The 25255-nt window shown below is 51.6% G+C and overlaps 2 protein-coding genes across 6 annotated transcripts in view; both read left to right on the top strand.

Annotated features, from left to right (window-relative positions):
* Nucleotides 1-14777, top strand: part of KYAT1 (kynurenine aminotransferase 1) — a 30558-nt gene extending 15781 nt beyond the window's left edge. The window contains exons 2-14 of one of the 3 annotated variants that reach the window (XM_024762637.1): nt 1518-1729; nt 4142-4200; nt 6392-6539; nt 9715-9864; nt 9945-10031; nt 10274-10402; nt 12635-12755; nt 13100-13176; nt 13305-13394; nt 13513-13699; nt 13779-13858; nt 14028-14114; nt 14212-14777. In XM_024762637.1, coding sequence (XP_024618405.1) covers nt 1619-1729; nt 4142-4200; nt 6392-6539; nt 9715-9864; nt 9945-10031; nt 10274-10402; nt 12635-12755; nt 13100-13176; nt 13305-13394; nt 13513-13699; nt 13779-13858; nt 14028-14114; nt 14212-14277 — 1392 coding nt within the window. In that variant the 5' untranslated portion in view covers nt 1518-1618 and the 3' untranslated portion in view covers nt 14278-14777. Of the gene's footprint in view, nt 1-1517; nt 1730-4141; nt 4201-6391; nt 6540-9714; nt 9865-9944; nt 10032-10273; nt 10403-12634; nt 12756-13099; nt 13177-13304; nt 13395-13512; nt 13700-13778; nt 13859-14027 lie in introns of all 3 variants that reach the window. The other 2 variants (XM_024762638.1, XM_024762636.1) reach the window with 2 other exon arrangements.
* A 4521-nt stretch (nt 14778-19298) lies between these two features.
* Nucleotides 19299-25255, top strand: part of SPOUT1 (SPOUT domain containing methyltransferase 1) — a 7060-nt gene continuing 1103 nt past the window's right edge. Inside the window, exons 1-11 of one of the 3 annotated variants that reach the window (XM_024762686.1) lie at nt 19299-19353; nt 19986-20031; nt 20347-20472; nt 21731-21890; nt 22106-22195; nt 22297-22346; nt 22575-22705; nt 24154-24226; nt 24324-24422; nt 24908-25010; nt 25151-25249. In XM_024762686.1, coding sequence (XP_024618454.1) covers nt 19318-19353; nt 19986-20031; nt 20347-20472; nt 21731-21890; nt 22106-22195; nt 22297-22346; nt 22575-22705; nt 24154-24226; nt 24324-24422; nt 24908-25010; nt 25151-25249 — 1013 coding nt within the window. In that variant the 5' untranslated portion in view covers nt 19299-19317. Of the gene's footprint in view, nt 19354-19985; nt 20032-20346; nt 20473-21730; nt 21891-22105; nt 22196-22296; nt 22347-22547; nt 22706-24153; nt 24227-24323; nt 24423-24907; nt 25011-25150; nt 25254-25255 lie in introns of all 3 variants that reach the window. The other 2 variants (XM_024762685.1, XM_024762687.1) reach the window with 2 other exon arrangements.

Here is a 25255-nt window from a genome sequence, read left to right as displayed (position 1 = left end):
ATATGAAGTGGTATCTTAATGTGGCATTTACCTAATGACTAATGATGTTGAACATCTTTTCATGTGCTTACTAGCCATTTGTATCTCTTTGGAGAGATTCAGATTTATGATTTGCAAATATTTTCTCCCATACTGTGGGTTTTCTTTTCACTTTCTTAACGGTATCCTTTGAGACACAAGCAGGCGGACGCTCAACCACTGCGCCACCTGGGAAGCCCCAAGGCATTCACTTGTTAATTTATGTCTGTTGAGTCTCTTTTAATCTATAACGCTCCAGGCTTTTTTTTTTTTTGGCTGCATTATGTCTTTGTTGCTGCGCAGGGGCTTTCTCTAGTTGTGGTGAGCAGGGGCTACTCTTTGTTGCAGTGCATGGGTTTCTCCTTGCAGTGGCTTCTCTTGTTGCAGAGCACAGGCTCTAGGTGCACGGGCTTCAGTAGTTGTGGCATTCGGGCTCAATAGTTGTGGCTCGCGGGCTCTAGAGTGCAGGCTTAGTAGTTGCGCTGCATGGGCTTAATTGCTCCACAGCATATGGGATCTTCCCAGACCAAGGATCAAACCCGTGTCCCCTGCATTGGCAGGTGGATTCTTAACCACTGTGCCACCGGGGAAGTCCCAGACTTTTTTTCCCTCTTGCATTTTATTTGTTGAAGAAACAGGGTCATTTGTTCTATAGAGTTTCCATCAGTCTGAATTTGTTAATTGCATCTCCATGGTGTAATTTAACATGTTCTTCTGTCCCTTGTATTTTAGTAATCCAGAGGCATGATCTGCTTTAGATTTGGTTTTAGCACAGCAATAATTTGCAGGTGATATGTGTGTTTCCAGAGTCAGAACGTGTAAGGTTGACTCTGTCTGCAATGTTAGGGGCCATCCATAATCTTCAACTGGATTTTTTTTTTTTTTTGGCTGCCACGTGGTATGCAGGATCTTAGTTCCCCGACCAGGGATCAAACTCTTACACTCTGTATTGTGAGCACAGAGTCTCAACCACTGGACCACCAGAGAAGTCCCTGGATCTTTTTTATTTGGCTGTGTTAGGTCTTCATTGCTGCACGCGGGCTTTCTCTAGTTGCGGCGAGCAGAGGCTACTCTTCATGGCAGCGTGCGGGCTTCTCATTGCAGTGGCTTCTCTTGTTGAGGAGCACGGGCTCTAGGCACATGAACTTCAGTAGTTGTGGCACAGGGACTCAGTAGTTGTGGCTCTCAGGCTCAGTAGTTGTGGCGCACGGGCTTAGCTGTTCTGCGGCACATGGGATCTTCCCGGACCAGGGCTCAAACCCGTGTCCCCTGCATTGGCAGGTGGATTCTTAACCAGTGTGCCACCAGGGAAGTCCCTGGATCATTTTTTAATTAGAGGTGATTTACACTTTGAAAGGGTCACTCTGGTTGCTGCGGGGGAAGGGGTCCCAGGGTTTCAAGGACTGAAGGATAGCCATGCAGCAAAGCACTTGCTGCCGTGCCTGGCACACGGGGACGACTCAATAAATATTAGCACTTACTGTTGTTGTTGTTATTAGAGCTGTGTGGGGGACCCAAGTCCTGAGCTCGGAGCCATTTTCTGGCCAGGGCATTCTCCTCTCTTCTCCTCTGCCCTTGGAGGAGACGTCGTCAGTGCCCCATGGCTCTGGGAGGCATGTTCAGGAATGCGGCGGCCATCTATTTGCACCTGGTGGGGCCCTTCCGGGGAAAGAAGTCTGGAGCTTCGCTCGCCCGGTGTTTGCATCAGACTGTAAGTGCTCTAGCCCCTCGTGCTCTGCTGCTTGCGTGCCCCAGGGCTCCTGGGATCTGGCTTGGTTCCGGCTTCAAAGCTGTGCATGAGCCTCCTCTTTCAGGAGGCCTTCTCTGACCGCAGCCTGGATGTGGGCCTCTCCCTTGCCCTTGCTTCTAATCTAGAACTTGTAGCTATGCATCTGAATGGTCTCCTCGGAGCTGCTGCCTCCGCATCACCCCATGGGCCCAGCCCAGTGTTTGGTACACAGTAGGTACTTCATAAATGTTGGCTGAATAAATACATTATGCATAAGCTCAAGAACAGGCACTGGTTCCTCACTTATACAAGTAGTGTGTGACATACTCAAAGGTCACTCCATTGAGCACCCCAAGTTTCTAGAGTCCCTCCTTTTTTATCTTCTTCCTGAACTCATTCAACTCCATCCACCCCCTTTGCTCTCTCTCTGTGCCCCTGCACCCCTCTACTCCTTCGCCCACCCCAGCCCTCCACAAACTCCCTCACTCCAACCTCTACCCACCCACCCCCACTGCCCTGACTCATCTTCACCTTATTTTTTTAAGTATGATGCATACCCGATTCAAACGTAATTCCTTATATCATTGAACCTATAATGCCGTCAATATTAAGATGCACTGTTATTTTATGGACTAGTAAGTGGGGAAATTGCCAGTTAAACTCATGCTGTAGATTCTAAGACACATCTGAAAGTGCAATGTGCAAAAAATACACAGAATCAAACATGGTATGCTCTCCATACAAGAAACTTAGAAACATAGAAAAGTACACTTATAATTAAATCACCTATAATTCCACCACTCAGAGAGAACCTTTCTTAACATTTGGTATGTTTCCTTCTAAATTTTTTTCTATTCACATATGATCATAAAAAATATATATACATAAAAATATATATTAGGGTATATTTTTAAAAATATAATCAATCTGTACATGCTATTTTGTAGCCTGTTTTATTGATGTTGGTATATCATATTTACAAACATTCCTCTAAAATGTAATTTTCTCCCACATTTTTTAATCATAAAAATAAAACCTTTATTTTAGAAAATTTGGAAAATAAGAAAATTATAAGGAAGAGAAGAAAAACATCTGTCAACTAACCAACTAAAGATAATCACTGCTGACTAACATTTGGGTGATGACATGATTTTCCCTGGCAGGGATCACGCTCTCATTTTTAACTATTTTGACATGTTCTGAGTGCCAGGTCTGGTGAGAGGTGTCAGGGACAGGGCTGCCAATGTTAGCAAAGCACCTACTAGGTGTCAGCCCCATGCTGGGCTCTCTGCAAATCATTCCCATCAGCAAGACTCCCAGGTGATGGAAAAGCCTGGCCCGTATACAGATGGTCCCCATGCCCTTCTCCAGGGCAGGGGCCAGACACTAGGAGCCCTGCTGTTGCCACCACCCTGACCAGGGTCCTGTCCAGCTCCTCCTCCAACCTTGGGGAAGTCCCTGAACCTCTTTGAGCTTCAGTGTCCTCATCTTTACGTGGGGATTATCCTGGTCCCTCTGATAGACGTGCTGTGGGGACTAAGCCCATGAGGAACAGTGGGGGCTCACTGTTAGATACAGCTGTGGCCCCACCACCTGCTGGCCATCTGAGACTCCAAGCCACAGGACCAGGAGGCTGGGAGGGACCACAGAGCCTATGCCCCTATTATACTGATGGACAGACTGAGGCCAGGGGGGCTGAAGCACCTGTGCAACGTCACCCAGCCAAGGTGGGCTTAGGACCCGAGTTTGGTGGTTCTCAGGCCTGGCCAGTGTCTGCACATCTGCGGGTGAGGGGGAAGCTGGCCTGGAAGGAACATAGAGAAGGGGAGGGGAGGTCCCCTGAGCCCCCTAGGACCGAGCAAGTGTCCTCTTTGCCTGAGTCAGAACGTGGCCTCGTCTCAAACAGCCCCGAGTCTGAGTGTATCTGTTGTATGACCTTGAACACATCCCTCTCCCCGCTCCCCCTCCTCCATCTTCTCATCTGTAAAACGGGACCAGCCAGGTGGTCCTGAGAAGTCAAAGGAAGAGCTTAGCGAGAAGCTGCTGCAGTCACTGTCACCACGATCCTTCCCGTGCTCTGCTCTCCCCCTTCCTCCTGCCCCTCCTCCTCGGCCCCAGCCCCTCCTGGGTCAAACTTTAGCCTGATGGAATCCAGGCTGTGTGCCAGGATACGTGGACCCTGGGCTGGCAGGTGGGTGAGTCCAGGCTGCTGGAGTGGGAGGAGCTGAGCGGGGCGGCGGGAGACCCCGCCCCCTTGTCTTGTCTGGGAGCCCTGCTCTCTGCCTCCCGCCTGGAGGAGTGGGCACCAAGGCTGTGGCCCCAGAGAAGCTGCCTCCCGGGCAGGCCCAGGCTGCTGGGCCTCCACCACTGACCCTCCGTTTGTTCTGTCTTCAGCTCGCCATGACCAAACGGCTGCAGGCTCGAAGGCTGGATGGGATTGACCACAACCCATGGTGAGCTGGGCGGGGCTGGGGAGGGGTGTGGGGGTCCCCTGGGCTCAAGGGCAGGGCAGGGCTGGCGGTCCCTGGATTGGCAGTAACTCAGTGGTACCCAGGACGGCCGCACACTCGGACGGGGGAAGATTTGTAGCCACAGCTCCTGAGAGGTGAGACCCCCAGCAGCCAGCTTAGGTTCGGATCTCAGCCTCGCCCTGCTTGGCTGTGGCATTTGGGGCCGGTGACTCGCCTGCTCTGAGCCTCAGTTTCCCATCTGGGAAATGGAGGTAATTCCCTTTCCCTTGAAGGGCCTGGGGGGATGAGGTGACATACTATGTGAGCGATGGCCATTACCCAGGCATTACCCAGGCACCAGGCTGAGGGCTTTCCAGGGATTCTTTCATTTCACACTTAGTACAGAACAAGCTAAGCTAAGGAACATAAGAAGGTAAGACACGGGCAGCTCCTCACCAACACTTGCAGAGGTCGACATCTTTTCTTTATTGACCTATTCTAAATATGAGAGGCATATGTGCCCCTTGTCACCCGTGATTCGATGGATGCAATGGAAGATGTGTGAGAAAGATTTAATGACCTTCCCGCTTCCCCCCAACCACTGCTCCTGGCCCGCTCTACCTTTGGCCAAGGGCATTGAGCCACCTCTATATGTTTAAAAAAAAAAAATCATTGGCTGTTGTTTTTACCAAAAAGAGAACCATTTTTTCTTTCAAACTCCCCTGCTGTACAACGCTTTGTGTTTTGCAAAAATCTTCCACCTCCATCTTCTCCTCTGATGCTCCATGGTGTTTGGGATGGGGGAGCTGGGCCCAAAGGCCCTGTAGGGTCCGGTTGCCCTCTAGGTTGGGCCTCCAGGGTCCTGTTCCCCAGGCTGCCACACTCTGTCCTCTCTGTGAGGCAGGTGGGCAGGCTTATGGCCCATTTTTCAAATAAGGTAAAGTCCAACTCCGAAGGAGGAAATGACTGGCTGGGAGAGACAGGAAGAATCTTTCCTGACTCACAGACCCAGCAGACTCTTGAACCCGTCACACCCATTGTACAGAAGGAAGGACTGAGGCCAGGAGAGGCTAAGTCTCATGCGAAGGCAGGGCAGAGCAGGAGCTGGCCTGGGAGGAATGCACGGGACAGCAGAGGAGTGTCAGGAGGGATGAGGGCCATGAAAGGTCCCAGGTTCCTGCTGACCCCAGGGTGGTGGCCTGAGGATCAGGACCCTAGAGGCCCAACCCACAGGGCAGCTGGTCTCCGTAGGGTATTTGAGCCTGGCTCCCCTGTCCAGCCACCATGGAACATCCACCACCTGATTTTGCATCTCAGCTCTGCCTTAGCGGCTGTGTGACTCTGGGCAGGTCACTGGCCTCTCTGAGCTTCAGCAACTCTGTCTTCAGAGACACTGTGGCGCTCTGGAGAGAAAATGACCAATTTTAGACATAATGATATTTATTGTTATGCAAATTCAACTCCACCCAGCCTGACCCCTCTGCCCCCAACCGACCTGGAACTGCATACCAGCCTCTTCAGCCTCTCAGCCTCTCTTCCAGTTTCCCTGAACAGGTAGCCACTAGGCAGGGCCAGAAGAAAGATGGTCAGGGGCCAGAGACGGCAGATGGCAGGCCCCAGTCTGTCCAGGGTAATCGTCAAGCGCAGAACTGGTGCTTCAGACACCAAAGGCTGGCAGTGCTAACTGGGAGACGTTGGGCAAGTCGCCCGAACCGCAGCTTCTCCGTCCCCCCTGTGATCAAGGAGCAGAACATGCCTCATAGACTATCAGAGATGATGTGAGCAAGCATTTCAAAGTGTGGTGCTGAGAGACACATGAACGGGTCATGAAATCCATTTCGGGGCGCTCACCAAGTATTTCTAAAGACTAGAGTAGAATAGGATGGGAAATACTGCAGTGGATCACACCGGAAGGAGAAAGTTGAGTCCATGTTTGTGCTCTACAGAGCTTGGGATGTAAAAGTGATTTCTTACTATGGATCGTGGTGGAAAGTTGGAAAGCCCCTGGGCTAAGACATGTGATCAGCATGGAACCAGTTATGACCACGAACAGATCTCCAGACCAGGGTGGATGCTGATCATGCAGTTTTTCTAGAAGGAGCCCAACGCCTTGCTCACCCTGCCCTGGAAGCAAGCGGAAGTACAGGTCGGGGTGGAGGGTTGGGCTGGTACCCACTCTCTGTTTGTTGCCCAGGGTGGAGTTTGTCAAACTGGCCAGTGAGGCTGATGTCGTGAACTTGGGCCAAGGCTTCCCAGACTTCCCACCCCCAGACTTCGCCGTGGAAGCCTTTCAGCACGCCGTCAGTGGGGACTTCATGCTCAACCAGTACACGAAGGCATTTGTGAGTCTACCAGCCCCTCTGGGGGGTCCCTGGACATGGGCCTCTGAGGAGGTCCCAGGGGAGGACGGAGCAGATCTTTTTGGGCAGCAGGCCCATCTGAGTGTCAGGGTTCATGGGGCAGAGCCCCGGGAATTCAGTCTGGCCATGGTTCAGTGTTCACTGACTGTCTCCTTTGTTCCAGTCCCTGGAACAGTTCATGGTCTGGGGGAAAGACAGATAAAAAAGCATGAGCCAGGAGCTCATAGTCTAGTGGGAAAAGCAGACCAAAACCCAAAACAATAGCAGAAGACAAAGGTAGCTGATATGCTGTGATGGAGGAGAATGGGGTACTTGGGAGCAAGAAGGAGGGAATGAGACCTGGGAGATCAGGGAGGGCTTTCTGAAGGAGGTGACACCTAAGCTTAACCCTGAAAGACAAGCTGCTGATTGTTTTGACTCTAAATCCGAAGTCTTTCTGTGAAGAACCACAGAGTAAATATTTGCCCCCTTGGAGTAGTTTCTTAAACTTAGGTGTGCATCTCATCGCCCTGGGGGAAAGTTCCCTCCAGTGCCACCACCCAGAGGTAACCACTGCTAACAGTTTGCTACTTTGCTGAGTGTTTAGACTTTTGAACTTTTAACTTTTATAAATTTATTTATTTATTTTATTTTTGGCTGTGTGGGGTCTTCATTGCTGCACCTGGGCCCTCTCTAGTTGCTGCAAGCAGGGGCCACTCCTCGTTGCCATGCGCAGGCTTCTCACTGTGGCGGCCTCTCTTGTTGTGGAGCACGGGCTCTAGGCACGTGGGCTTGAGTAGTAGTGGCACGCAAGCTCAGTAGTTGTGGATAATGGGCTCTAGAGCACAGGCTCAGTAGTTGTGGTGCACGAGCCCAGGTGCTCCACGGCGTGTGGGATCCTCCCGGACCAGGGCCCAAACCCGTGTCCCCTGCATTGGCAGGCGGACTCTCAACCCCTGCACCACCAGGGAAGTCCCCTGAACTTTTAACTTTTAAAAATGCTTGTATAAACACACACACATTCACATGCCCACATGTGAGATTTGTGTTTCTTAACACAAATGGACTCACACTCTAGTAATGTTCTATAACTTATTTCACTAAATAGTATGACATAGGCATCTTTCCATGTCAAAACAGCCTCATTCTTTTTTTTTTAATTTATTTTTTATTGAAGTATAGTTGAATTACAATGTTGTGTTAATTACTGCTGTACAACAAAGTGACTCAGACATACATTCTTTTTCATATTCTTTTCCATTATGGTTTATCATAGGATATTGAATATAGTTCCCTGTGCTATATAGTAGGACCTTGTTGTCTATCCATTCTATACATACCAGTTTGCATCTGCTAATCCCAAACTCCCCATCCAACCCTCTCCCATCCCCCTCCCCCTTGGCAACCACCAGTCTGTTCTCTATGTCCCTGATTCTGTTTCTGTTTCATAGATAGGTTCATTTGTGTCATATTTTATATTCCACATATAAGTGATATCATATGGTATTTGTCTTTCTCTTTGTGACTTACTTCACTTAGTATGATAACCTCTAGTTGCATCCATGTTGCTGCAAATGGCATTATTTCATTATTTTTCATAGCTGAGTAGTATTCCATTGTGTATATGTACTCCATTAGCCTCATTCTTTTTGATGGCTGCATAGTATCCGATTGCCTAGATGTGCCATAATCTATTTACCCAGCCCTACACTGATGATCTGGTTTGGTTATCTCACTATTAAGCAATGCCACAGTGAATATCTCTTTGTGTATCCCTTTGTACACATATGTAAATATTTCTCTCAGATATATCCCAAGAAGTAAAACTAGAGAATCAAAGGGTGTAAGCATTTCAGCCTGTGCTGGATATTGTCAAATTGCCCTCTAGTAAGGTTTACTCACATACCCACCAACAGGCTGGTCTCAGAGCTGGCAGGAATGTTCATTCTTTTCATGTACATATTGGGCCTCAGGACTTTTTCTTTCATGCCTGACGTTGTTTTTTTCATTTGGGTGTATATCTTTGTCTTATTGCTTTGAAAGAGCTCTTTATATATTAAATATCTTATTTCTTTCTCTTATGTTGCAGTGTTTAGTCGTGGCCTCTCCCATTGCGGAGCACAGGCTCCGGACGCGCAGGATCAGCGGCCATGGCCCACGGGCCCAGCCGCTCCGCGGCACGCGGGACCCTCCCGGACCGGGGCACGAACCCGCGCCCCCCGCATCGGCAGACGGACCCGCAACCACTGCGCCACCAGGGAAGCCCTCTCTTTGTCTTTTAACTTTGCTCATGGGATATTTTTTGTACAGAAATTTTTCATTTTTATGTAGTCAATTCTGGTTTAGTGAATTATTTAGTTAAGTTCTAGACCTTAGGTTTCAGTCCCTTGGCTTAGCCTGGAGTGTTTTTTTTGGTTTGTCTGTTTGTCTGGGGTTTTTGTTTTGCAGTACGTGGGCCTCTCACTATTATGGCCTCTCCCGTTGCGGAGCACAGGCTCCGGACACGCAGGCTCAACACCCATAGCTCACGGGCCCAGCCACTCCGCGGCATGTGGGATCTTCCCGGACTGGGGCACGAACCCGTGTCCCCTGCATCGGCAGGTGGACCCTCAACCACTGCGCCACCAGGGAAGCCCAGCCTGGAGTGTTTTATAAGTGTCCTCAACAAACAAGCATACAGATCCAGTCTTCCTCTCAAAGTGGGGTACTTCCAAAGCTGCAACATAAAGTCCTATTCCTGCACTTCAACTGGCATGACCTTGGGAAAGTCATTTTCTTTCTCTGGCTCACTGTTTTTCTACCAGTCAAATGGTGGGGATCAAATAATACCTCTTTTGCAAGGCTGCCAAGAGGATTAGATGGCACAAAAGTGCTACTTAAACTTAGAGGGAGGTGTTTAAAGTGTGGAGTTGCTGCTATTTTGAGGGCTCCGTTGCACTGTGCTCCACGAAGGCATACACTCTGTCTGGTTTCCCACTGATCCCAGCCCTGGATGCTAGGCCTGGCACAGAGCAGGCTTTATGGCATGCGCTGGCGATGGAGATGAAAGAACTCACCCCACAGGAACTGACTCTGCCCCAAGGCTTGCTGCTGGAAGATGCTAGAATTGCCTGGATGCATCTGAGTGGGAGGCTGGGCCCAGGCTGAACCAGGCCGCTGACCCCTGCTGTCCCGGCAGGGTTATCCACCCCTGACGAAGATCCTGGCCAGTTTCTTCGGGAAGTTGCTGGGACAGGACATAGACCCGCTCAAGAACGTGCTGGTGACTGTGGGTGCCTATGGGGCCCTGTTCACAGCCTTCCAGGCCCTGGTGGACGAAGGAGATGAGGTGAGTGGGCAAGGCCAGGGCTGGGTGGGGGTGAAGGGTCAGGGTGGTGCCGACCCCAGCCAATCTGATCCTTGTACCAGGTCATCATCATCGAGCCCTTTTTTGACTGTTATGAGCCCATGACATTGATGGCAGGGGGTCGCCCTGTGTTTGTGTCCCTGAAGCCGGTAAGGATGCTGGTTGGGGTGTGGGTGGGCAGAGGGGTCCAAGGAGTGTGCTGGGTTGAACCCTGGGAGGTGGGAAAGAAGGAAGGAAGTGAAGGAGGGCAGTTTCTCCAGGGTGAGGAGAGGGGTGTCCAGAGCCCGAGAGGAGAGACAGTGGGGAGAGATACCTGGGGGGAGGAAGGCTGACTTTCTTGAGATGAAAGTCATGTGGGTAAGTATTGCCACCCCCTCCCACCTCCTTGCAGAGCCCCAACCAGGATGGGGAACTGGATTCCAGCAGCAGCTGGCAGCTGGACCCCACGGAGCTGGCCAGCAAGTTCACGTCTCGCACTAAAGCCCTTATCCTCAACACACCCAACAACCCCCTGGGAAAGGTACCTGAGAGACCTCCTCTGGGGACCCCTCCAGATTGGCTCACGTCCCTGCTCTGTTACTCTTGTGCTGCCATGGGGCCTCAGTTTCTTTGTCTGTGAAGTGGGAGGACTACCTGCGATGAGCTCTGAGGACCGAAGCTCCCAGACGTCCCAGGGCCTGGGGCAGGGATCCCCAGGGAAGGTATCAGGCCTCGGGTGGTGGAGCGGGCTGGACATCTCCATGACTTGCCCATGAACCTGGGACAGTGACTTCACCTCTCCAGTTTCTCATCTGGAAAATGGGAACATGACAGAACTGATGTGAAGGAAGACCCAGGCTTCCACCTGTGTCTCTCCTTTACTGTCACACCATTATCACGCTCAAAACGCTTCTGACACCAGATATGTGTTTTTTTTTCCCACACTAAGCAATTCTGTGAGACCAGCTGGGTGTCCCACAATTCAACTCAATTTAATTCAATTCCGACACTGTCTACCTGGAGATGGCGTCAGATCCCACAGGTTAAGGGCTCAGTCTCACAAGGCTGCCCCCCACCCCACTCCAGACACCAGTCACAAGTCGAGGTTGTCACCTGTGCTGCTGACCTATGGTTGTAAATCTGTGGTGCCCACAACCCCCTCCTCGGTTCAATTAATTTGCTAGAGTGGCTCACAGGACTCAGGGAAACACCTACTTACAGTTACCAGTTTATTAAAGGATACGGTAAAGGATACAGATGAACAACCTGATGAAGAGACATGTAGGGTGAGGTCTGGGAGGTTCCCGAGCACAGGTGCTTCTGTCCCTGTGGAGCTGGGGTGTGTCAAGCTCCTGGTACCTGGATGTGCTCACCCACCTGCAAGCTCTCTGAACCCTGTCCTATTGGGATTTTTATGGAGGCTTCAATTATCAACTCCATTTCCAGCCCCTCTGCCCTCTCTGGAGAAAATTCCAAACTTCCAATATGGCTTCATCTTTCTGATGATCAGCCCCAATCCAAGAGCCCACTTAGAGTTGCCTCATTAGAGCAAAAATGCTTCTAGTGCTCTTTTTTTTTTTAATTTATTTATTTTTGGCTGCAGTGGGTCTTTGTTGTTCCGTGCAGGCTTTCTCTAGTTGCAGCGAGTGGGGGCTACTCTTTGTTGCGGTGCATGGGCTTCTCATTGTGGTGGCTTCTCTTGTTGCGGAGCACAGGCTCTAGGTGTGCAAGCTTCAGTAGCTGCAGCACTTGGGCTCCGTAGTTGTGGCATGCGGGCCCTAGAGCATGTGTGCTTCGGTAGTTGTGGCATGCGGGCTCAGTAGTTGTGGCTCACGGGCTCTAGAGCTTAGGTTCAGTAGTTGTGGCGCACGGGCTTGGTTGCTCCGTGGCATGTGGGATCTTCCCAGACCAGGGCTCGAACCCGTGTCCCCCACACTGGCAGGCGGATTCTTTTTTTTTTTTGGTTATAAATTTATTTATTTATTTATTTATTTATTTATGGCTGTGTTGGGTCTTCATTGCTGTGCACGGGCTTTCTCTAGTTGCAGCGAGCAGTGGCTACTCTTTGTTGCCGTGCGCGGACTTCTCATTACGGTGGCTTCTCTTGTTGTGGTTGTGGAGCACAGGTTCTAGGCGCATGGGCTTCAGTAGTTGTGGCACGAGGGCTCAGTAGTTGTGGCTCACGGGCCCTAGAGCACAGGCTCAGTAGTTGTGGTGCACAGGCTTAGTTGCTCCGCGGCATGTGGGATCTGCCCAGACCAGGGATTGAAGGCAAGCGGATTCTTAACCACTGTGCCACCAGGGAAGTCCACTTCTAGTGCTCTTATCACTTAGGAATTTACAAGAGTTTCCAGAGCCGCCCTGTGTCTAGGTCAGGATCAAAGAGCAAGTATTAGAACAAAAGATGTTCCTAGTGCTCTTACCACTTAGTAATTTACAAGGGTTTTAGGAGTTCTGTGCCAGGAATTGGGGTAGATATATATATATATATATGTATGTGTGTGTGTGTGTATGTGTGTGTGTGTGTGTATATATATATGTGTATATATATATACACACACATATATATATATACACATATATATGTATGTATATGTATATACACACACACACACATATATATATATATATGCATTTTCTGTTATCTCACAACCAACTTCACAGGGTCACTGTTGCAGGGATAGGATGGGACAGAAAAGCCCTCAGCACCGGCTCTGGCCCTGTCTTTTCATCTCTGTAAGTAGGCCTCTCTGTTTGGGGATGGTCCCTGCAGGTGTTCTCCAGGGCAGAACTGGAGCTGGTGGCCAGCCTGTGCCAGCAGCATGACGTGGTGTGTATCACCGACGAGGTCTACCAGTGGCTGGTCTACGACGGGTGCCAGCACGTCAGCATCGGTGAGCCGAGCCGGCCAGGGTGCCCCCGTTCCCCTGGACATTTGTGGCAGGGCCTTGAGCCCAGTCTGGGTGTCAGCGCAGGCCTGTTGATTAGGACCGAGGGGTCTAGACCCACACAGGTCAGGTGACCTGGGGCAGTGACTTCACCACTCTGAGGACAGGGGAACACATGGCACCTGCCTCCCAGGGTTGTCATGAGGGTGAGCTCAAATAAGTCCTGGGAGTAGCTTAGCACATGGTGGAATCCGGAGCGTTGAGAGCCTGAGTGCCTGCTGGGGTCCAGCCCCCACCCCTCCCCTGCCCCCACCCCCATCTCAGCGGCTGCGTTCTTTGGCCTTGGGCAGCCACCCTCCCTGGCATGTGGGAACGCACCCTGACCATTGGCAGCGCTGGCAAGACCTTTAGCGCCACAGGCTGGAAGGTGAGTCAACGAGGGCGAGGGTGACCCCTCCCTCTACAAGCCTTGGTAGGCGAGTCTGGCCTGGAAATCCAGAAAGGGTTTGGTCAGGCCCCGAAGAGCCTCACCCCCTACCTATGTTCCTGGTCCAGGTGGGCTGGGTCCTAGGCCCGGACAGTCTCCTGAAGCACCTGCGCACCATGCACCAGAACTCCATCTTCCACTGTCCCACACAGGCCCAGGTGAAGTGCGGGGGGGCAGGACCCACCCCACCGGGGGAGGGAGTGGGGCAAGAAAGGAGTTCGGGCTGGCTCCAAGGTCAGGTCACACCTGACCTGCTTGTCCCTCCGCCCTCCCCAGGCTGCAGTAGCCCAGAGCTTTGAGCGGGAGCAACTGCACTTCGGCCAACCCAGCAGCTACTTTGTGCAGCTCCCACAGGCCATACAGCGCTGCCGTGACCACATGATACAGAGCCTGAAGTCTGTAGGCCTGAGGCCCGTGATCCCCCAGGGCAGCTACTTCCTCATCACAGACATCTCGGAATTCAGTGAGTGGGACTGGCCGGGCTGGGCCAGGTACAGGGCCCTGGAGGCTGCTCAGGGCTCAGCCTGGCCTCTGTCCCCCAGAGAGCAAGATGCCCAACTTGCCTGGAGCTGCAGATGAGCCCTACGACAGACGCTTTGTCAAGTGGATGATCAAGAACAAGGTGGGCTGGGCCTCTGCCAGGGCCGCTGTGTACGTGTTACAGGCTGTGCACTGCTAAGGGTGCCTGACCAGGGGGCTGATGCGCCAAAGTCCAGTCTCTGACCCCCTGGAGCCCCCCAGAGGCCTGCTGGGCTGTGGGGCCGCTGAGACATGGGCTTCCTCCTCCACAGGGCTTGATGGCCATCCCGGTCTCCATCTTCTGCAGCGTGCCACATCAGGAGCTCTTTGACCACTATATCCGCTTCTGTTTCATGAAGGTAAAGGACAGGCCTGGGGGAGGGAAGACCTCCTCAAGCCTCCCCATGCCTCCTGCGGGTATGGGGAGAGGGGCAGGACCAATCTGTGTTGGTGCAGGATGAATCCACGCTCCGGGCCATGGACAAGAAGCTACAGAAGTGGAAGGATGAGCTTAGGCCCTGACATCACCCCCTGGGCCCTGCACTGCCTGCTCCCTGACACTCTGCAGGGCTCTGTCTTTGTCCAGGTTTCAGCCATTCCCAGGTTGGGGGTAGATGGTACTGGAGGATCTCTTCTCTGTAACACAGAATAACCTCAGGGAAGAGCCCCCCTTTTGGTCTTGGGACAGTCAGGAGCACTTCCCCATGGTGCATAGCTGTGTTCCTGTTGCAGAGGTGAAGGAGGCCTGATCGAGGCCTCTCCCTGGTCCTCCCTGTGCTGGGCTACATGGTCTTGGGTCCCCTCTGGCCTCCCCAGACTCAGCTGGGACTCAGAGGGCAGAGTTCAATAGTGTACTGACCTTGGGTCTCAGCACTGGCCCCAGCCTTGCGTTGGCCCCATCCAGGCCTCAGGCATCCCTCCCTTTCCTTATCTAAGCTTGATTTTGGAAAGTTGCCCTTAGGCTTGACTGTTCAAGCCAGTACTTTTGCCCATAATAAAGTTTTAAGTTATTCAAACTGTTATTGGCTGCTTCTCTCTGCTTCACACCCTGGTGCTGATTGCAGATGGGGGCTTAGTCAGAATGGAAGGCAACTCCCACCTCCCTGAACCTCAGATCCCAGACTCTTTGTACAAATGTGTTTTGAGGCCCAAAGAAGGGCAGGGACTTGGACCTTGTCTGAGGCCACCCAGTTAGTTAATGGTAAAACCAGGCCCAGGGGCTCAGATGGTGTGTGTTACCGTTGTTGTTGGTGGTGGTGGTGTGGTGTGTGTGTGTGTGTGTGTGTGTGTGTGTGTGTGTGTGTGATGGGGGCCTCAGTTGAGTGTCTAACAGGGAAGACTCGGACAGTCACACCCCACAGGAATCAGAGTCCAGGCCAGGATTGCCAGGGATTACATAATTAGACAGAAGGGGAAAGGAATGTTTCCCCTAACATTTACTGCTCACCCCTGTATGCCGGGCACTTGGATGCACACCATCTCATTAAAGGACCCTCTGAGACAGGAGTTACTGCCTCCATTTTACAGGTGAGGAAACCGCTTTGGAGGTGAGGGGACTTACCTGAGGCCATCCAGCTGGTAAAATGTAGAAATGAGATTTGATCCCAGGGGTGGCCTCCCACTGGAAAGCAACGCAACTCCTGAAATCATTTGGAAGGTGGTGCTGGGGAATTGTCTTGAAGTTGCATTTGCATAGCAAGCTCATGGGTTTTGCTCATATCACATATTTAACTGGGGAGCTGATGGGAACATATAGGATAATAAAATACATTTGGTCTTTGTCCCTGGTTCCTGGCGCAGAGCTCCTAAAACCCTTGTAATTTCATGAGTGTTAGTAGTGTCTTTTGTTATTCAAAATGAACCCCTTCAACCATGTGATTAGAGGGTCAGAACTTTCAGCCTCAAACCCAGACCTCAGGGAGGGAAAAGGGACTGGACATTGAGTTCAGTCACGTGGCTAATGATTTAATCAGATGTGCATATGTAATAAAATCCCACATAAAAACCCTGAATCACTGAGGCTCAAGGACCTTCTGGGTTGGTGAACACATCGATGAGCTGGTAGGGTGGCCCATCCGGAGAGGGCATGGAACCTCTGCACCCCCCTCTCCCAAGACCTTAGTCTATGTACCTCTTCCATTTGGCTGTTCCTGGGTTATCATCTTCTCTAATGAAATTCTAATTGTAAGTATAGCACTTTCCTGAGGGCTGTGAATTGTTTCAGCAAATTATTGAATCTGGGGGGTGGTCATGGAAATGCTGGAATTTGTAGTCGGCCAGGCAGAAGTGGGGGTGGCTGGTGACCCCACTTGCTGCTGACATCTGAAGTGGGAGACAGTCTTGTGGGACTGATCCCTTAACCTATGAGTTCTGTGCCAACTTGTCAGAATTTAATTGAAGTGTAGGATACCCACTTGGTGTCAGAGAATTGCTGTTTGGAACATACTTGGTGTTATGACAGGACACTTCCTTTTTTTTTTTTTTTAATTTTTAAAATTATTTATTTTTTGGCCAGGTGGCACATGGGATCTTAGTTCCCGGACCAGGGATCAAACCTGCACCCCCTGCACTGGAAGTGCAGAGTCTTAACCACTGGACCACCAGGGAAGTCCCAGGACACTTTCCCTTTCCCAACTATGACTTTGTAATACTATCACTGTTCCAAAGTCAAGATTATGAAACAAAATAACAACTCAGAGGCTCAGGGTTGGAGCCCCTTTGCCATACTACACATAGCCTGATGATAAGAAAGTCCTCAATGGGGTAAACCCATAGATTTCTTGGATAGAACCACCCTGACCAAAGGTTTCATGTCTCATGAACCAATCCAGAATCTGCCCATAACTCAAATCTGTGACTCTACAGAGGTTCCAGATCTTAGACTGAGTAACCTCAGCCAACCTGAGATGCATAAATGACTTTGCCTTTCATTCAGATAGGGGAGAGCGGGGAATGGTGAAATAAACACAACCCCTGTAATGTTAACACACACTTTGAATTAGAAATGAATCTCTCCTCTACTAGGTTGTAAACTCCAGATGAGTATCTGCTTTCCCTACCATTGTGTCCCTGGCGGTTAGCACAGGGAGTTCCAGCCTCAAAATAGGATCTGCTTGATAAATATTTGTTGATTGGATGAATATTGACTCAAATTTATTATTTAAAAAAGAAAGTGTATCTCATTCCTTGCTGGTAGGAATGCAAACTGGTATAACCGCTTTGGAAGACAGCTTGGCCATTTCTTTTTATTTATTTATTTGGCCGCGCCGGGTGTTAGTCACGGCACACAGGATCTTCGTCGCCACGTGTGGGCTCCTTAGTTGTGTCATGCGAACTCTTAGTTGCTACATGCATGTGGGATCTAGTTCCCTGACCAGGAATTGAACCCGGGGCCCCTGCATTGGGAGCAAGGAGTCTTAGCCACTGGACCACCGGGGAATTCCCAGTTTGGCAATTTCTTACAAAGCTAAACATAGTCTTACTGTTGGATCCAGCAATCAGACTTCCAGCTATTTACCCAAATGAGCTGAAAATTCATGTCCACACAAAAACCTGCACATGAATATTTGCAGCAGTTTTATTCATAATTGCCAAATACTGGAAGCAACCAAATGTCCTTCAAAAGGTGAATGGATAGACACACAGTGGCATAGCCATACAACGAATAGTATCCGGCAGTAAAAAGAAATGAGCTATCGGGGACTTCCCTGGTGGTGGAGTGGTTAAGACTCCGTACTCCCAGTGCAGGGGGCGCGGATTCAATCCCTGCTCAGGGAACTAGATCCCACATGCATGTAGCAACTAAGAGTTCGCATGACACAACTAAGGAGCCGGCGAGCCGCAACTAAGACCTGGCGCAACCAAATAAATGAATAAATATAAATAAATTTTAAAAAATTATATCTTCAACCTACTATTAAAAAAAAAAGAAAAAGAAATGAGTTGTCAAGCCATTAGAAGATATGGAGGAGATCTCGGAGAGACAGCAGTGAGGACTTAGTTCCCTGCCCAGGAATTGAACCTGCATAGCCCAGATGAAAACCAGGAATCCTAGCCGCTAGAGCACCAGGGGCTAGAGGCTAGAAGCAAAGTGGCCCTGGCTCTTTCCCCCATTTGAGAGCAAGAATGTTTCAAGGAGGCAAAAACTGTAAAAAACAGGTACAAAGTTTATTATTAGAGACACAGCACTATGGGAGAGCACACAGAGAAACAGTTTATTCATTTAAGTCGAAGCTAGGCAGAAATACACACCCAGAGAGAAAGGGTGTGGGCATCCTTTCTAATGGGGAGGAGTGGAGTAAAGAGGCGATTTAAATCACTTATATAGGACAGTTCTTCCTGGTCTTTGTTTACCTTTGGCCAATTATCTCGTTTCTTTTTTCACACATGACTGGTCCTAGGACCCTCCCCAAGCTGCGTGTGCAACTTTTTGCTAAGATGGATTCCACCGCAGAGGCCTGTGTGTATATGTCCACACTTATTATGGGGTGGTGCCCCCTCCCTTTTTGACCCCCAAGGAGCCTTCCTGCACATGTCCAGACAGGAAGTTTTCCTTGACCTCAGGAGTGGTTATCTTATCTCTTTACTTCAGCAGAGCTCAGCTTCTGCCACTAGCTTTGACCTTGGAGCATCTGGGTGAGAACACAGCTTCAGTGTTACTCCACTTGACAAACCCCAGCTGTCCAGCCCAGGGGCCCATCTATCTCCTACTTTAGAGGAACTTTAAATGCATGTTGCTTAGTGAAAGAAGGGAGTCTGAAAAGGCTGCATACTGTCTGATTCCAACTATATGACATTCTGGAAAAGGCAAAACTATAGGGACAGTAAAAAAGATCAGGGTCCCCGTGGTTACCAGGGGCTTGAGGAGTGGGGGAGGTAGGTGGAGCACAGAGGATTTTTAGGGCAGTGAATCAATTTTGTATGATACTGTAACGGTAGATATATGACATTATGTATTTGTCAAAACTGTTAGAATGTACAACACAGAGTGAACCCTAATGTAAACTATGAACAATGCATCAATATAGGTTCATCAACTATAACAAATGTACACATGAACACATGTGAACAACAGAAACTGAGTGGGGGTTATGTGGGAACTCTGTGCTATCTGTTCAATTTTCGGTAAACCTAAATCTCTAAAAAAGTAAAGTCTGATAATTAAAAGAGAGTAAATGAACGAATCTATAAAATAATTGGATTAAATTATTGCCAGCTCTGAATCACACTCCAGCTCTGTGCCTCAGGGTCCCCATGTGTAAAACCAAGCTGAGCTTTGAGTTTCGCGCCCGACGGGAGGAGAGAGGGTAGCTCTCCTATCGTCCAAGGGTTCAGGAGAGAACCGGATACCGTGCGTCTTTGGACACCCAGGCCTGCGATGAGCCCCGCCCACCCCCGGGAGCCCGCCCCCAGGAGCCAGTCCCAGGCCCACACACTCCCTCAGCCCGGCGCATAGGCCGCGCCCTCGCACGCCATTGGCTCTCCGATTGGACGGCTCGGAGGAGGTGTTGGCGGAAGGGGTGAGTCTGATTGGCTGGGCGGGGCCGACGGTGTGCGACGAACATGGCGGAGCGCGGGAGGAAGAGGCCCTGCGGCCCGGTAGGTGGAGGGATGTGGGATCCCGCGGCAGGGCGCGGGGTGGAGGCAAGAGAAAGAGCCGCTTGGGGGCCCGTGGCGGGGCCTGGCCCTGCTCGTCGCTGCTCCGCGGCCCGAGTCCCCGAGGTGCCGCATGCTCATGGCCTCAAGCACCCCTGTCCAGATGAGAACCGGAGGTGGGAGCCGGGGTTGGGGGTGGGAGCCGGGGTTCGAGTCGGAGCCGGGGCTGCGTTGGGTAACTCATTGCCCGGGGCCCGGATTCAGAAGACCGGACCCGGCTCGGAATCCCGAGCCCTTTCGTGGCGTATCTCTTCTGACACCAGGGCGACAGTGGGCAGGTCCTGTCCCCCTGAACCTGTTTCCTCTTCTCTCCAGTGGGAACTCATTAAACAATTTATTGAACGCTTACTGTGTGCCAGGTGTGGTCTCAGGCACTGGGGGTACGACAGGTCCCTGCCCTCCTGACGCTTTCTCTGGGCAGCAGGAGTGTGGCGTGGGGGGCGGGGGGAGGGTTTCCTCGTTTCCTCACCACCTCCATTTAAAGAGAGGGGACAGCTGTGGAGCACCAAGTGGGACCTCCTCTCGGGTGTGACCATTCAGCCTCACTCCTACATCTCCTCCCACCCCTACTCCAGGGTGAACATGGCCAGAGGGTGGAGTGGCGAAAATGGAAGCAACAGAGTAAGTAAGGGACCGGGGCGGTGGGCTCAGATGGGGAGCTGAGCGTCTGTGCTCACCTCTCCCCGAGGCCACTCCATCAGTGCACAGCTGAATCTTGGGGAAAAGCCACCAGATTTGGCCCCTCTAGGTCCCACAGTACCCAAAATGGAGAAGACGGGGCCAGAAGCCCTGGGAGGCGCCTTTGGCTGCTGTCTCAGCAGCATTGGAGAGCCCAGGCTGCCCCTACTGAGAGGACATCACCTCCTGGACTGCTCCAAGTCCTCCTCACCTCCAAGTCCCTCTTCCCTCCACCAATCGGGATGTCCTCTTATCCAGAAAAAGAGGAGAAAAAGAAGTGGAAGGATCTCAAGATGATGAAGAAACTGGAGCGGCAGCGAGTGCAGGAGGAACAGGCAAAGCGACAGCAGGAGGAGGAGGCAGCTGCCCAGAGGGAGGATCGGGGTGAGCAAGTTGGGCCCTCGGTAGGGCAGAGAATGTTACAGCTGGAAGGGCCCTTAGGGGCCAGTGGGTCCAGACATCTTGTCCTGATGGAGAAAATGAGGCTCAGAGAATGGGAGGGACCCAGAAAACTGAGTCCTAACTTCCTACTTAGGTAGATTTCGATTCTGTGGAGGGTAAGCATCATATATCACCACTTTATGCCTCTAGAACCTCATCATTGTAATATGATAGTTAATTTTTTTCCTTTTTTATTGATCACTGTGCTTTAATTTCACTTTTCATTTAATTATTTTGATTTCATAATAAGAATGTCTCTTTTTTCTCATTAAATAATACATGCTCAAAACAAAACTCCCCAAACAATACAGAAAACAATAAAGAAAGGAAAAATCCCAGCAAACATTGCAGTTAACGTTTCTCCAGCTATGTTAACACCCACTTATATATAGATAGGGAGGTATACAGATACAGTTTTACAAAAGTTGAGACTGCTTTATCCACGTACTTCTGGAGCTGTTTTTTCTCATCCCACATTGTGTCCTGGATGTCCTTCGTGTTCGTACATTTGGATCTACTCTAACAAGTTGTATCTTTCCTTCTCGGCCAGACCCAAAGGTCTGGAGGGTCAGGGGGCCATATTGTACTCTGTAAGCCCAGTGGTTACCAGTGATGATGGTGACAGTGGGGACAGAAACTGAGCATGTCAGCTGTCTGACACCAGGAAAGCCCTTTATCTCCTGTGGCTCCCTTTGGACAACTCTGGGAGGGAAAGTGTGGTGGTCCCTCTGAAGCCAGCTGTCCTACCTTTTGTGTGACCTTGGGTCACATATTTGACCTCTGTGGGCTGAAGGTTCCCCACCTCTCAATCAGGATCATGGTAGTACCTACTTCCTAGGATTATTGGTTAAACGTGCACATATAAAAGGCACTAAGAATAAATATTAACTCATTATCTTCCCTATTTGACGCCTGGAGAACTGAGGCGGTAGGGGGCAGAGGATGTGAATATAGGTCAGTTCTTCTAACCACTCCCTTGCCTGGCCCAGTGGTACGCCCTTCTTACGGGAGTCCTGGAGACCTGATTCCATTTTCTTCCTGGAGAGATCGAGGCCCAGAGAGGGGAGTTGGATCTATGCTGCTTAGCTCAAAACTCCTCACAGTAGGAAAATTCTCTAACTGGGCCCTGGGATTAGAGCAAGGGAGGGGAGGGATGGCCCTGGCCTCTCTGGCTGACCATGAACACCCCTGTCCTGCCCAGGGCGGCACTACACCCTGAGCGTGGCCCTTCCGGGCTCCATCCTGGACAACGCCCAGTCGCCCGAGCTTCGCACCTACCTGGCCGGCCAGATTGCTAGAGCCTGCACCATCTTCTGTGTGGATGAGATTGTGGTGTTTGATGAAGAGGGCCAAGATGCCAAGTGAGGGGCCATCCAGCGGGCCCCGGGGCTGCCATGATTGGCTGGGCTTCCCTTTTTTCCCTGCCTACTTGCCTGGGCTGAGGATCCTGTCTGAATGCCCCCATTGTAACCCTGGCGGGTCGAGTTGCAAAGCAGGGGCGCTGCAGAGGTCATACTGGGGGGAGGAGCTCTTGAAGGAAACCCGGTGGGCTTGAGCCCTTTCTTTCTCTCTCCAGGACTGTGGAGGGGGAATTCAGGGGAGTCGGCAAGAAGGGGCAGGCATGCGTGCAGCTGGCCCGGATCCTGCAGTACCTAGAGTGTCCACAGTAAGGGCATGAAGGACAGACTTGCCAGAGCATGTGGGAGGGGTGGTCACAGTGCAGGTCGGATGGGAGGTGGCCTCCCTGAGATGTGCGTCCTTTCCTAGGTACCTAAGAAAAGCATTCTTCCCCAAGCATCAGGATCTACAGTTTGCAGGTAAGGCTGGGGGTGGCTGACCCCCATTTCCCATGGATCATCCCCCAGACCCTGAGAAATCATGGTACAGTTGGGAAAGCAAGCCCAGGCAGGGCAAGGCCTGTGGCTGGTGGTAAGCAGCAGATCTGTGGCAGAGCTGGAACCTGAACCAGGGTTCCCAGCCTTACCTTCTACCCCTCCGTGTGCCTCTGCACCTCCCAGAATCTTCCTGGCCCTCCCCAACCACAGGGCTCCTGAACCCCTTGGACAGCCCTCACCACATGCGTCAGGATGAGGAATCCGAGTTCCGAGAGGGCATCGTGGTGGACCGGCCCACCCGGCCGGGCCAGGGCTCCTTTGTCAACTGTGGCATGAAGAAGGTAGGAATTGGAGGGTGGGTCGAGACACGTTTCCCAGACACACCCTGGCTACGGAGGGCACATGGGTAGGGAGCCCTGGCCCCAGGCATCTCTGCCTGCCAGTCCCCCATTGATGCAGATTTGGGCCAGAGAAGTGCCTAAAATGGGGCTCAACAGATAAAGCCAGGAGCAAAATTTACTGTTTTAGAAAAATCAAATCAACAGAAGATAGTCCTTATACGAAAAACAAACCAAAACAAAACCCGGGAAAATCAAGTTCACAATGCCTCTGGGGCTGTTCCAGGGTGCTGCCAAGCCAGGGCTCGGAGCATTCATTTGCCACCTATTAATCCTAAGTCTCCTAGAGAAGGAGGCAGAAACATTTAAACAGATGAGGATCCCCTCCCCTCAAAAAGAACAGATCTGAGGTAACTGGCTAAAAACAGAACAGGATGACCCAGACCCAGATGAAGAGAGAAATGAATGTGAAACCCTCAAAAGAGAAAGTGTCCCATCCTGAATTCAAAACTGGGACAAGGGAATTCCCTCATAATCCATTGATTAGGACTCCATGCTTTCACTGCCAAGGGCGTGGGTCCAATCCCTGGTCAGGCAACTGAGATTCCACAAGCCATGCAGCGCGGTGGGGGGAAAAAATAAACTCAAACTGGGACAAAACGCAAACATCAAGTGTCCTTCGTCACAGGCTCCTATGTAGTCAGCATTTACTTCATGCCAGGCCCCCTGCAGTGTATCAATAGGTATTATTTACGGAACATCTTCTGTTTGACAGATTAGGACACTAAGGCTCAGAGGGGTTAAGTGACCACTCAAACTGCTATAGCTAGTAAGTGGCATAGGCACCAAAATGTAGGAAACTGGGATTTAATCTACTCGTGAAATACTTCCTACTCTGTGCCAGGCCTGGACCAGTGTCTTGCAGTAGTCGTTTTGCAAGAATGGTCTCTTGGACTTCCCTGGTGGCGCAGTGGTTCAGAATCCACCTGCCAATGCAGGGGACACGGGTTCGAGCCCTGCTCTGGGAAGATCCCACATGCCGCGGAGCGACTAAGCCCGTGCGCCACAACTACTGAGCCTGAGCTCTAGACCCCCAAGAGCCACAACTACTGAGCCTGAGCGCCACAACTACCGAAGCCCGTGCGCCTAGAGCCCGTGCTCCGCAGCCAGAGAAGCCACTGCAATGAGAAGCCCGTGCACCGCAACGAAGAGCAGCCCCGGCTCGCTGCAACTAGAGAAAGCCCGTGTGCAGCAACGAAGACCCAATGCAGCCAAAATTAATTAATTAATTAATAATAAAAGAATGGTCTCTGTGAGCAGGTCTGGCCCGGGTGCCGGGGAGCGGGGCTCGAAGGGTGACGTGGACCCCTGGGGTGCCCCTGTGTCTGGGAGAGCAGCGACCCCCGCTCTCCTGCGGCGGACAGCACCAGTTTCTTCTGGCTTCTTCCCAGGAGGTGAAGATCGACAAGCACTTGGAGCCTGGACTCCGGGTGACGGTGCGGCTGAACCAGCAGCAGCTCCCAGGTACCCTAAAGCGTCCCCAGCCTGGCCCGCCTGCGGGCTCAGAGCCACTTCCTTGTCCCCTCGCCCCGTCTTCACAGCCTGTCTGCTTCCCCTCCAGAAAGCAAGACCTACCGTGGAAAAGTCGTGTCGTCACAGGACCCTCGCACCAAAGCTGGTCTCTACTGGGGCTACACGGTCCGCCTGGCCTCCTGCCTCAGTAAGGACAGAGCTTCCTCCTGTGAATATCCGTCCTCTCTCTCTGGGAGGCCACAGAGAGCCTTGCTTGACCCAAAAGTCAGACCGGGGTCCTAACCCTACTCATTTGCCGTGTGACTTGGGCAAGTGCCTTTCCTTCTCTGGGCCTTGGTCTCCTTGAGTGCACTGTCTGGAATGCTTTTAAGGACTTCTGAGGAAAAGCATCTTTAATAATGTCTGCCATGGGGTCGGGAATGGGGGCAAAAGGGCCAGATAAGTCAGAGGTCCACTACTTGCTTTTGGAGCTCCTTCCTCCCCACCCTCTGCTTTGTCTCCCCAAGCTGGTACACGCACGGTCTCTGCCTGTTCCACCACTGACTTCCCAGCAAGAGGGAGGGGCCTGGCTGTGGCTCTCTTACCTAAGCCACGCCCCCCAACACGCACGTGCAGCCACGTGGCAGTGGCCTGTGGGGAACAGAGCCCCCAGTGAGCCTGCCTCCCCACCAGGTGCTGTGTTTGCTGAGGCCCCCTTCCAGGACGGCTATGACCTGACCATTGGGACATCAGAGCGAGGCTCAGACGTGGCCTCCGCCCAGCTTCCCAACTTCAGGTGGGTCCAGCCAGGGGAGGAGGAACGCAGCAGGGGACAGGACTGGTGGGGGCAGAGCTATACGGACCGGGCCTCTGCGCATATGGGGGGCTGAGAGCCCTGGGGGCTGCACTCAGTGACCCCCCTCCTGTGGGCGCCAGGCACGCTCTCGTGGTGTTTGGGGGCCTCCAAGGGCTGGAAGCTGGAGTGGATGCTGACCCCAACCTGGAGGTGGCTGAGCCCAGTGTCCTCTTCGACCTGTACGT

Source organism: Neophocaena asiaeorientalis, unplaced genomic scaffold (assembly GCF_003031525.2).
Source record: "Neophocaena asiaeorientalis asiaeorientalis breed wild unplaced genomic scaffold, Neophocaena_asiaeorientalis_V1.1 scaffold78, whole genome shotgun sequence".
NCBI classification, from domain to species: domain Eukaryota; kingdom Metazoa; phylum Chordata; class Mammalia; order Artiodactyla; family Phocoenidae; genus Neophocaena; species Neophocaena asiaeorientalis.
The sequence above is the reverse complement of the archived record's forward strand: the minus strand, read 5'-3'. Positions and strand labels throughout refer to the sequence as shown.